This window comes from Musca autumnalis, unplaced genomic scaffold, assembly GCF_047663935.1.
Source record: "Musca autumnalis isolate F117 unplaced genomic scaffold, ASM4766393v1 scaffold_4, whole genome shotgun sequence".
NCBI lineage: Eukaryota > Metazoa > Arthropoda > Insecta > Diptera > Muscidae > Musca > Musca autumnalis.
In genome coordinates, this window is record NW_027411977.1 from 135,679,865 (window position 1) to 135,693,506 (window position 13,642).

The following is a 13,642-nucleotide window of genomic DNA, read 5'->3' on the forward strand; positions in this document are numbered from 1 at the left end:
GTTTAACTGAAAGACATGGGAAAGGTACACCAAAATTCATAAAATATACATAACAACTGCAAACATTGAGCTTTTGCTGAAAATTTGATGGAAATCGGTTTTTGCAGAAAAAAATTAACTTGACCAAAAATCATGAAAATTAAAAATGTTGTGTATCGTTACGTAAAGCTATTTTAAGGGTTTTTAGTTGATTTTATGTATATTCAATATTACCACAAAGTATATACATTCAATAGAGAGAGATCACAATATTTTAGATACAAGATTGAAATTTGGAACCGATTATAATATACTAGTCATTGGATGTTTAGAATTGAAAATGAACCATATCAGACCACGTTCGTTATAGTTTCCATACAAATGTTTTTAACCAAATTATCCAATGGAATTGAAGCAATAACTAAAAAATCTTTCAAATGAATATTACCCATATAGATGAACGTTTTCGTGTATCCCAGATTTTTCAACCACATTAGCTCTTATTTGGCATTTTGGGTTCTAAATCCTGCAGCGAATAGCTTTCGAAAGATTTTCTGTAATTAGAGGCTATTAGCATAGTATTTAAAAATATCGTCAGTAATATGGATTTTGGAAATCCTTTTGGTGGGAGAACTTCCATGAAAAGAGTGGTGAAAATAGATCCACGTTCGAACACAGGGATTGCATTCGCGAATATGTCGAATAGATATATACAGTGTTTGGAGGATATAAACAGTTCGATCCGACGCCGTTTCTTCTTTAAAGTACATATATCACACACTAACTTCAGTGCCATTAAAAATGTCTTGTATTATTGCAAGAAAATAATATTCTTTAATGTCATAAAAACACCAAAACTTTACTATTATACCAGAAGTGATAGAGTTCGTGAAAGGAGCCTGGCGTTGCAATCTATGACTCATAGAAAATATCTCTAAAAAGAACTCGGCAACATTTTAGCTAAATTTTGAAGAAATAGGTTAAGTCGAAAAACTGCATCTGATACATCAATGGTTGTTGTTCCCGCTTATTTCTATCTTAATTATACGACTAGATGTTTATGGACTCGATGACCTTTAAAACTTTCCAACGACCAATTACTTCTGTCGGCACAGCGGAGACAATCTGATGAAAATGCATAACTTTTGTTTTCTGTAAAACAAGTAAAAAGTAACAGTCGGGTTTGCCTACCTACGGGCAACATAGCCAATTTTTTCTATAAATTGTGTAGCCAAGAAGTTTCAGAATTTCGTCTCCTGTTTTGGACGTATAAACTTTCCAACAATAATTTCGAAACATTTGGGGTGTATAACTTCACGATTGTTGGCGTTACAATCAATGCTTATGGTTGTGCTCAAAAATGTGACTTCTATGAAAGCGCAAAAGTTTTGCACTTTTGTACAACCGATACCTGAAAGTATCGACTGATATAGTCCATATTGGAAGTGGACCTAATTTTGGAAATTCAATTTAGTTGGTCGGCGTAAGATTTAGAGCTTTTGGACCAATCCTAACATACCATGGACTTACGCACTAAAAATACAATATCGCTGTAAACAAGACCGCAAGAAGTACCATTGGTCAAAAAGTGCAATGGCTCATCGAACAGCCCTTAAACTACATTAATGTTGAACCTTTATGAGGGATGTATCCGAAGATGTTGTCCCAAATAGACCCTCTTGGTATTTGATATATGTACGTAATTTTAGGATGTTTATAGTTTCGGTCAAATCGAATATTGAAATTTTGTGTTGGAGGTCTCCTTCAGATATAATCCATATTCCATCGATATAATCCATATATGAACCTACTCTAGGTCTCGCAAAAATCGAATTGGACTTTGTTCAAGATTTTAGGGAAACATTTTGAAGTCTGGTGCCCTAAGGAAGTTTGGACAAAATATTGCGCGATCCAAAATTTGGACCAAATCTGCTGATCTGTTCGAGAGTTATAATGAGCACGAGCCTGGAACTGGAATAAATCGACTCCAAATTGTTTGACGCGGGTTTCGTCAAAACATATGATTAGTCTAAGAACATTATTTCGATTAGGTAAATTTTTATCGTGATGGTTCAATATCACGGTGCTCTTGAACCAACGTTAAATGAAGGGAGCTTACAACTGGGAAGTTTTTGAGGATTCTGAAACAGCAATGTTCATAGATGAGAAAAATCCAAAAACAATAAATAATCGCTGGAGGGAATTTTAGTTTTTTGAATTCTGAAACAGCAATGTTCATATATGAGAAAAATCCAAAAACACATTTTTAGGTATATTTTAGGTTTTCGCGATTTTGCTTGGAAACCGCTAGTCCTATCGAAATGGGGCTAAAGAAAATGTTGTAACTTTGAAAATTTGTTTGATTTGTTCCTAGGTTTTACCATTTTTGAGATAAAGAAGTTTAGGTCACATTTTTGGGTTTTTTGTTAGGTTTTCACGATTTGCTTCAAAACAGTAAGTCTTATCGAAATGGGACTACAGAAAGTCGTATAGCTGTGAAATCGGTTTTTGCAGAAAAAAATTAAATTGAAAATTGAATAAAAATTAATTAAAAAAGTAACTTACAGTGTTTTTTTATAAATGAACTTAAAACTAGAAAATAATTTTTCATGATGGAATCTCTTGCATTTGAATTAAAAATTGTGACAATGTTAAACGGCAAGCGTTTTATTTGAGAGATTCCATCATGAAAAATTATTTTCTAGTTTTAAGTTCATTTATAAATAAAACACTGTAATTTAATTTTTTTAACAATTTTTTTATCTTTTTAGTAAGTAAATTTTTGACCACTGACCATTTTTTGACCATAACCAAATTATAGTCAATTTAGGCCGAAAATGTAGATAAAAACTTTAAATTGCCTGAAATCGTCCATGTTCACAATTTTTTGTGGGGAAGTTTCTGTACAATTGGGAACTCCAAATGCCAAGTTACAGCCAATTCGGATTAAAAATGAAGACAAAATCCTCAAAACACCTGAAATCGTGTGGTACCGCTATATGGGGGCATGGACCCATATTGGTTTTTGTTTCATATTCATGTATTGTCATCCAAATCTCAAAAGTGTGCAAAATTTCAGTTCGAATCATCAACTGCAATTGTGTAAAAAATGAGTTACTAAATTTGAACTAAATCGGGTGGTACCGCTATATGGGGGCTATAGGAAAAAATGGACCTATATTGGTTTTGGTTTCATATTCATGTATTGTCATCCAAATGTGAAAAGTGTGCAAAGTTTCAGTTCGATTCGTCAACTGAAACTGAGTTAATATGGGGGCTATAGGAAAAAATGGATCCGTATTGGACCCGTATGGACCAAATCTGAAAAGTGTGCAAAATTTCAGTTCGATTGGTCAATTGCAACTGTGTTAAAAATGAGTTACTAGATTTGAACTAAATCGGATGGTACCGCTATTTGTTGGCTATAGGTACCATGTATTGTCATCCAAATCTGAAGATTGTGCAAAGTTTCAGTTCGATTAGTCAACTTCAACTGTGTTAAAAATGAGTTACTAGGTTTGAACTAAATCGGGTGGTACCGTTATATGGGGGCAATAGGAAAAAATGGACGCATATTGGTTTTGGTTTTATATTCATGTATTGTCATATTCATGTGTGCAAAGTTTCAGTTCGATTCGTCAACTGAAACTGTGTTAAAAATTAGTTACTAGATTTGAACTAGACCGACACTAAAGCAAGTTAAATAAAACACTGCAAAAAAGTAAAATTTTCTTTCCATAAATAAAGATATGACGTTTTTTAAATATGGCAAAGAGAAGTACCCCGACCCCCTTCGAAAGTCAAGAAAATATACATCCTATTTTCACCGGATTCCATTCCTGTACATTCCCTGAAAATTTCAGGAAAATCGGTTGAATCAAAAACTGACTAGAGTAAATATTGCAGGCAGAAAAATTATCTACAAGTTTGGTCTTTATACTTTTTTCCCAGAAGGAACCATTTTTGAGATATAGCGGTTTGAAAGTTTATGGAAATACCTATCACATCTCTCGGGTGTTTTAACCGGTTCGGCCCATAATGTATGTATTTACGCCTTATTTCTCCATAAGTGTTATTTGACAATTCGATCGCGATATCGCAAGAATGGTGACTCCGTTTTAAAAGACATAAAAACCATTCTTGTAGACAATTTTTAAATCTACAACTTTCACTTTAGCAGTATTTTGATAAGTCCTACTGTTATCCGATCCGGGATCGATGGAGACTTTTTGTACATTACTTCTAATGTCAAACCCTAGGTATATGGGCAATATTATTGAAAATTTAACATCGTTGAAGCCAAGGTTTACCCGTTTATAACTCGCGAATAGTGGTTGTATATTGTACAATTTACATGCTTTTGGATAAAATGAAATGTTTTTAGACTTGGCAAAAAATATTGGCCTTCAAAGTTGATTTGCGTGGAAGCTGTGGCTATATTTATGTTAAAAAATGGGTAAAAATGGGTTGAAGCCAACGTGTCTTTTTTTGTTTTCTCTCGATTTGTGATTAAACCACACTTTTCACGATTTTCCCGTTAAAGTAAAAGTAGAAGGCAACTAAATAAGGATCATCTCACTAGTGTATAACTTCTCAAAATTTGATCTGCGTCTACCATTAAATGATGCTGACATTTTGAAGCCAGATTTTAAGTATTTTTTGAAATTGTCTTATAATTTCGTTCCGCAAACATGTTTTTCAAAAAATCATATATAGAAATAAAGAACTCACGATTCTGATTTATTTGATATATGTGTCGTGAATGTAGCCTACACAGCTTCAGAGAAATCTGTATCCAAATACGAAAATTTTGTGCGAACAAATTTCTAAAAATCATATATTTCGGGTCTAATTTGTACAATTGGCATTCGATTTACTCGTGCATGATTGCAAATTTTGGATTTTTACGTTGCGGATCTAATAAATCATTATTCGTTAAAATCCATCTACTAAAACGCGAGATAGGAGAAATTCCAAGGTAGGAAAATCACCTAATATTGTTTTTGAAAATATCGCGCATTTTATCGCGTATTCTGTCGGCCGCTTGCACTACTATGAAAAAACTAGTGCAGCATCTTCCTTTTTGCGGAAACAGAGATTTAAAAACTTCACTGATAAGGGAACTACATTCATTTTATCCCAAAAATAGTGTGTGATGCTACATCCACGGTTTTTGACTGATTGCCTTGAAATAGGTATATATAGATGCAGATTTTCATGGTGACACTAAAACCGGATGCGGAACGAAATTGTATGAACTTTGCGCAAATTAGCGATGTTTCATAGGTTTTTTAATGCTAAAATGCAGCCGATGCTACATCTTAGCGTCCAAATTATATTTCGAAAAATATATACAAATTAAAGGATATGGTCTTGCTGTACATGAAAATCACATGCGGACAAAACGATTTTGATAATTACGCGATTTACACATATTTTAATAATGCATATAAGTTAAAGCGGTTTATTTGAATTCTATTTCCGTTTAAGAAGTCTAATGATTTATTTCAACAACCCGATAACTTTCCTCAATGGGAAACCTTCTATGTGAATGTAGATAAAGCAAAATCCGCCCATTTCCTTGGGAGTTTCAAGAAAAATAAAAGAAGTACTCCTATAGAATTTTTCCAATATTTTCGACTCTAGAATGCATGTGAAAACCATTATTCCAAACCAAAATTTGTTTTTGTAACACAAATATGTGCTTATTTTGGCTATAATATCCTAACTACTATCCCGATGATTATAAGTTTGGTCTCATTTGATTCCCCGTGAAGTCTTTATTTAAAACTGTTACTTTTTTTGTAATTTTTGACGGCTAAATGACCTATATTTTCAAAAAATTCGGATTGCATTTAAAATTCTGTCAATTTGTTGTAAATTCCGCGAATAATGAGAAACATTTTACAAATATTATGCAATCTACTTAATGACGTCACTTCGTGATAACTTTTTAGTGACAATTGTGCTCAATAAAATAATTAGCGTTTTTATAATAATTTTTTCTTAAAAGCAGAAGTAAAACCGCGATAACATTTGTCCGCAACAACCAAAAATTTGCTCGCGAGCGGATTTGTACTGGGGAATTTTTTCTTAACCTATGTACCAAAAATCGTTAATGTTTGGAAATGGAATATGAAATAATTGGCAGTTTTGCCCATATACCAAAATTCAGCTTTGTAGGAATTTCTGTCACTTCCCCTTTATGTTATGTTGCATATCTATTTTGACTGGGCTAACAGGTTAACCTCGTTTCATTTTAGGTATTACAAACTTATTCACAATTTCATAATACCCCTAACCACTCTGTTGTGTAGGGTATACGTAATAAATTATGTGTATATCACAATCACAAAAGTCGTTGGAGAATAACTGTTAACGGATTTAGAAATTACGAGTAAATTTAATTTAGAAACACCAACAAATTCAGAGTAAACAAACAACTGGTTTCATTTTGTTGACAAGTTCAGTTGATATTCATTTATTTCTGTTGCTACTGCAGAATTTGTTAACAAGAGATTATGATTGCCATAAAATAAAATTGCGCTTAAATTCTTTCATTTCGCAGAAATTCAGAGTTGCCTGCTACTATTTCCTAAATAACTACGAATTTATTTCAGAAAAAGGAACTAGGCATAAATAACAATCAATATTTTTAAGTCATTATTTCTTTTTATTATTTGTTATTAATAAACAAACAATACCAAAATTATATAAATGATTGAAATACGTGGGTGTTTGTTTGTTCATAATTAAAACATGAATAAAACGTGGATTAGAGAGGTAGTCAAGCAGAGGTGATTGGCTTTGTCCTTAAAAATTAAATCAATAACCAGGGAGGGCTGTGGAAGTAAAATCAGAAGAATAATGTGAAATTAAATTTACATAGGAATCCACACTAAAACTAGAAGAACTAATAAGGAGATTATGCCTTTCCCGGAAGTAATCCCATTATCGCAAATAACATATTTTTGATCATACATATGTATGTACTAATAGTTTGTTGACCCTAGTCAAGTGCAGAATATAACCAACTGATTTAACAGCACTCGTTATGCTGATTGCAGAGTACAATCATCTTTAAGCAATTGAAAATGCAATAAAATCAAAATAAAATAACAAAAAAGTTTTTGAGCATCGCAAAAACAATCAAGATTTGTAGATTTTGGCAAAAAGAAATTAAATGAACGCTTACGCTCATAAACATGGTGTTAAAACCAAAGTAACACTTGTTCATCATGGCGCTTACTTAGTCATTCACTTTAAAACATTACAAAGAGAAGCATTAAAACGCCACAAATCGAAAAGATATTCAAAACAAGTTTTTGTTAAAAATAGATTAAAAAAGCAATGTGAGGTTAAACTAATATAGTAATGGCGCTTGAGGAAGAATCTAATTGAAAATGTTAAAACCAAAACAAATAAATATTGCAGCAATATGGAAAAATGTACTGTGTCTAATAATCGGTTTCACAATCGGACTATATGCGACTTTTGTTTGGCTAAATAATGGTTTACCTACGGCTAATTCTATAAAATCTGGATCGAAAAGATCTATTTATAATGGCAATATTAGTATTGATCAAGATGTTCATAACAATACTCGAATTCTTTGTTGGATTTTAACACAACCCGAAAATCATCTAACCAAAGCAATTCACATACGTCATACGTGGGGCCGTAAATGCAATAAATTGTTGTTTATCAGTTCGCAGGAAGATAGTGCCTTGCAAACGATTGCCTTACCTATTATGGAAGGTCGCCAACATTTGTGGGAGAAAACAAAGTTGGCGCTAAAATATATTTACGATAATCATTTTAATGATGCTGATTGGTTCCTGAAAGCCGATGATGATACGTAAGTTTAAATGTTTTCCTTAAAATGAGTTTTATCAAACGGATGATGGGTCACTGGCAAAAGTTTCGTGATCATTAGGAACCGCAAATGTCAAATAATAGGTAGTTCGGTCATAAAATGAGGCTAATATCTTCAAAATACCTAAAATCGGGAGGTATCTTTATATGGGACTATCGCAAAACTTGGACCGTTGTTGACAATTTTTATTGAAGAAGTTTTGTGATCACAAAAAAACTTAGCTAAAATTTTCAAAATACCGAAAATCGGTAGGTACCGTTATATGGAGGCCATATCAAAATATGGATCTATGTGGACAATTTGTGGTGAAGAAGTTTTGTAACCACTGGGAACCTCAAATGCCAAATTACAGGTAGGTCGATCAAAAAATATAGATATAATCTTAAAAAATACTAAAAATCAGGAGGTACTGTTATATGAGGTCATACCAAAACATATGTCCAACAATTTTTGTTGGAGAAGTTTTGAGGCCACTGGGATCCTCAAATGTCATATGACAAGTGGTTCGTTAATAAATGTGGCTAAAATCTTCAAAATTCTTAAGATCGGTAGATAACGTTATATGGGGGGCTATACCAAAACATGAACCTGTGTGGACAACTATTGGTGGAGAAGTCCCCATATATAATGGTACCTCCCGATTTTCGGTACTTTGAGAATTTTAGCCACAATTTTTAACCGAACTATCTGCAATTTGACATTGGAGGTTCCCAGTGGTCATGAAACATCTCCACGAAACATCGTTAACATAGGTCCATGTTTTGGTATAGCCCCCATATATCGGAACCTCCCGATTTTCGGTATTTTGAGAATTTTAACTACAATTTTTAACCGAACTAGCTGTAATTTGTCATTTGAGGTTCTCAGTGGTCATGAAATATCTTCACCAAACATCGTCAACATAGGTCGATGTTTTGGTATAGCCCCCATATAACGGTACCTCCCGATTTTCGGTATTTTGAGAATTTTAGCCACAATTTGTAACCGAACTAGCTGTAATTTGACATTTGAGGTTCTCAGTGGTCATGAAACATCTCCACGAAACATCGTCAACATAGGTCCATGTTTTGGTATAGCCCCCATATATCGGTACCTCCCGATTTTCGGTATTTTGAGAATTTTAGCTACAGTTTTTAACCGAAATAGCTATAATTTGACATTTGAAGTTCTCAGTGTTCATAAAACATCTCCAATGAAACATCGTCAATATAGGTCCATGTTTTGGTATATCCCCCCATATAACTGTACCTCCCGATTTTCGGGAATTTTCAGTGGTCACGAAATTTCTTCACTAAAATTCGTCAATATGGGTCCATTTTTGAGGGTCTACATTGTTTTGATGAAACTACCCTCAATTTGACTCTTGAAGTTCCCTGCAGCTATAAAAGTTTTCCGCCAAAAAAATTTAAAGATAGGTTGACTCTTTGATATAGCCCCGTTGGTGCTACCTTTCACCTAGCTGAACACATTTTTTTAGATTAGATTAGATAACACTGTGCAACAAAATGGAGGTGAAAGTCTGGGGCACGGAAAATTCCTCTTGGGGAAGAAAGGTCTTGGTGAGTATATTATGAACCCCGAAGGACAGATCCGCCGTGAGTCGAACTTCCGCGTTATGGCGTGATAAAATTTTTGTTAAAGACCCTGTGGGTCACTGTTGTTTAAGTGCTCTACAAAAACAACAAATAAAGATATAATGCTAATTCATGATGGCCTACAGGGTCTCTTGCAAAAACTTCATCACGCCATAACGCGGAAGTTCGACTCACGGCGCATCTGTCCTTCGGGGTTTTTAATGTACACACACCAAGGGCTTTCATTTCCAAAAGGAATTGTCTCTGCCCCAACATTTGTGTTCACAGTGTAATTTAAGCAATAGTGGGAGGCAGTAGGAGTCTATCCATTGTCGAAAAGTTGTTCCACCTAAAATTGTGAAAGGACCCTAATTATTCCATATTAACGAAGACTATTTTATGGTGGATGGTATAAAAAGTTCGGCCCGGCCGAACTTAACGACTTTTTACTTGTTACTCTTTTATTGGAGCAGAGGAGCTACAAAGGGTAATATTCCTTACATTTTTTGCTCTAAAATCATAAAAATATTAATTTTTTTCGAGCGGTTTTTTATTAGCACATTTCTTCTTCATTTATTAGCACATTTTCTTCACAATCACAAATGTTATTGATATTTGCGATATATTGGAGGTCTTTATGGGGCATTATCTCTGGAACGGGAGTTAAAATTTTAATTTTTGGTGCAGGTTTATTCAGGAAAATAATGTTAGGAAGGAAAACTAAGTTTTCTCCATTTCTCCTTAAGAAATTGTCTTATTTACTTAAAGTGGCTCTATTATTTCGCACACCTCTTTACAGGCTCTGCCCTACTTAATACAAGTGAACATACATTTCAATATGTTTCACTTTGAAATTGAAATTTACGCTCCTTGCTTTCAGAAAGCGCCCACTGGAGCATGTGCTTGTTTTTTTGTGGCTTTTGGGTTTGTATTTGTTTGCACCCAAACATATATGTATTTGTTTGCTGGACCCAAACATATGTTATCTTAGGAACTATTGCAAACATATATATGTTTGCTGCAAAATATGTTTGGGACATATGTTAGAGAGGCCCATGTACTTTACTTGACCAATATACCATATGCCAAGTTCACCATTTCTAATTAGGGGAGGTCGACTATGGGCTATCCTGTCTTTCAGTTGTATTAGCATAGTCTTATCATTCGCCACCTCAATACCCACTTGTCAGACGTCCCAGTTCGATACGAGTCTCACCTACAGTCATGATAAGCAGGTCAGCAGCATACACACAGATCTTAAAAGTGGTTGCTAATCCCCGAAGCAGATAATCCACCATGAGGTTCCAAAATAAATGGCCCACAGATGGATTACTGAGGGCAACATCGCCGCACACCTGCCCAGACCGTCTCACTGGATCCCATGACACACATCCTGCTTCCATTAAAATAACTTGGCCAACGAACTAGCATCAGACACCTGATCTCGAACAACTTAGTGAGCATTTTTTTCCAAGAAAGAAAGTGAAATGCGCCCTTAACGCCGACAAATAGAACAGACCATTCTGTACATACATCCACTCGTCCACCGTACCTCTATTCTACATAAAACTTAACTGATGTCGATAAACCCGCGCTATAGCACTTCTTAAGACCTGCCACCATAATCCTCTCCAGCACTGGGTCCTCAACATGATACTGAATGTTCATCGCCAAGGCAGAAGATACCAAGGCAATAATAAAGTGAAGAATAATAAGGCAGCAGTAGCCCATTGTTTACCATCCGAGCTATTAAATACCTAAGGTGATCCGCTAATAAGCTGTATTAGCACCGTCTGACAAAAGGAACGCATACTCGATGAGTGGAACTTGAGCATCCAATGCTCACCCACAACACAGAAGATAAGATAGTATGCATATTAAAATTAAGGGTGGTAATTTTACCGGACCATAATCCAATACAATGTTTGAGCTCTATATTTTAACAAAGGTTCGCGGAAAACAAAACAGAAACAAATTTTGATATTTCAATTAATAAAAACAAATATTAATTTGCCTTCACTGTAACTTCGCCTACATTTATGAAGTTCCTAGCTTATGCTAGTTTACATAAAATACTTATTTAAGCAACTAATTTTCACAGTGGTGTCTTAAGACACGCCGTTCGAACTCGGCGATAAACAGTAGGTCCCATATCAATGAGCTAATATAAATCGGGGTGCACTCATTGATATGAGAAAAGCCTCCCTTGTCCCGTATGGGATGTTTGTGGAACAATTATAATTTTCAAACTTATTTCAGATATGTTATAATGGAGAATCTTCGGTTATTTCTCAGTACACATCCGCTAAATGAACCCTTATATTTTGGTTGTAAGCTGCAACAACATATAAAACAGGTTTGTATAGATATTGGATTTACATATATGCTTGTTTTTATTATAAATGACTACCGTTTATATTTACAGGGTTATATGTCGGGTGGTGCAGGATATGTTTTAAGCCAAAAAGCTTTGGAAAAATTTGCCACCGAAGCATTTGATAACAAAATTGTGTGTAGTCGCGAATATCGAGCCGAAGATCTTCAGTTGGGTATGTGTTTGGAAAACATTGGGGTCGTTGCCGGTGAATCAAGAGATGCAGATGGTATGGAACGTTTTATACCTTTAGCACCACATGATGTAATGCCGACTATAAGATCGGATTGGTATGCGAAATTGGTGTATCATGAACCAACTAAGGTGAGTTCCAATCCTGTATAATTGTTAGATTTATTGTTAAGTTTGTTGCTTTAATATTTCAAGTGATTTTTTTTATTACAGAATGTTAGCTGTTGTTCAACTACAGCAATTTCATTTCATTATCTTATACCCGAAGAATTCTATGTCATTGAATATTTGCTCTACAAATTGAAGTCTCTTAACCTTTACAATTAGTGCAAAAAAAATACATAATATACTTAGTAAATTTTTAAAACTATAAAAAGCATGTGATAAATATTATAAGTGAAACAAAAAATTAATAATATAGAATTTATTGAAAAATAGGAGTTGCATTTTTTATTAATAATAGCGGTATTAAAAGTGGCGGGGCTGAACATTTTACACCGTATCCACAATCTAGACTTTAAAAAATAGCAACTTTACATTTTGGAAAAAGTAACCATTAATATGGAGATTAATTTCTCGTAACAGCCAAGTTTGTGATATATTTATCCCCTTTTATCATTCCTTCGGGTATCTCCCCCACAAAGGTTCAAAACTTTTCGTTTAAATGGTCTATACTTTGCATATCGTAATATTTCTACGAGGCATAGATTATGTTCGAATCTGGACTATATAGGACCACTACTTCGAGTACCACCCACACAAATTTTAGGAAAAGTTAAGTTTAACAGCTGCTCTCGAATCGCTATGATTATTTTTGCAACCATTTTTTGTGGGCAAATCCATGCATCCTGACATAGAAATATTTTTCACACTTAAGTCATGTTGGAATCTAGAGTACATTTGTCCACTCTTTCGGATACCTTCCACACAAAATTTTGGGGGCATGTCTAGGATAGGTTAGGTTGAAAAGAGGGGCGAGTACTCGCCACATGTCCTGGTGGACATACACATAAGCCATGAAGTAGGCCTGTTGTGCGCTCTAGTCTAAGTTTTTTGAAGAAGGGGACTCTACTATAAATTAATTAAGGAACTCTGTTCCCTTAACAAAATCCCGTAATTGTTTTAGGTCGTCTACAATTACCTGATTAAGATCTGGTATTGTGTCGTTCCCTAAAAAATGGGATCTGATGTTTGCGAAAGCGGGGCATTGACAGAGAAAATGCTCCAATGTTTCATCATCCTCTCCGCATGCCCTGCATACGCTGTTGTCTGCACAATTAATTTTTTGCAGATGTGCTTGTAAACCCTGGTGACCTGTAAGAACACCTGTAAGTCTACTCAACTCTGCTTTACCTAGCAGTAATAGGTTTTTAGTTTTTTCCTCATTTGGGTCTCCCCATAGGATTTTTGTGGTTTTCCCTAATTCCTCTCTATTCCATAGGGATAAGTGGGCATTTTTTGCCCAATTTTTTAACTCTAGCCGAGACGCGTTTAGTGGCTTTGCGTTCGCTAAGTTTACGGTTGCTAATTCCCTTCCCTTTTTTGCCAGAGAATTTGCTATCTCATTACCTCTATTCCCCGCATGTCCCGGTACCCATATTATACGCACCGTGTCATGCTGAGTATAGCTGTTGATCGAATTTATAC

At 34.7% G+C, this 13,642-nt stretch overlaps 1 protein-coding gene across 1 annotated transcript; it reads left to right on the top strand.

Annotated features, from left to right (window-relative positions):
- Positions 1–6,324: 6,324 nt before the first annotated feature.
- On the top strand, positions 6,325–12,430 carry LOC141402555 (glycoprotein-N-acetylgalactosamine 3-beta-galactosyltransferase 1-like). Its single transcript, XM_073984066.1, has 4 exons — positions 6,325–7,837; positions 11,689–11,785; positions 11,855–12,127; positions 12,209–12,430. The coding sequence occupies exons 1-4, from the start codon at positions 7,383–7,385 to the stop codon at positions 12,320–12,322; spliced, it is 939 nt and encodes a 312-aa protein (XP_073840167.1). The 5' UTR covers positions 6,325–7,382; the 3' UTR covers positions 12,323–12,430.
- The last annotated feature ends 1,212 nt before the right edge of the window (positions 12,431–13,642 follow it).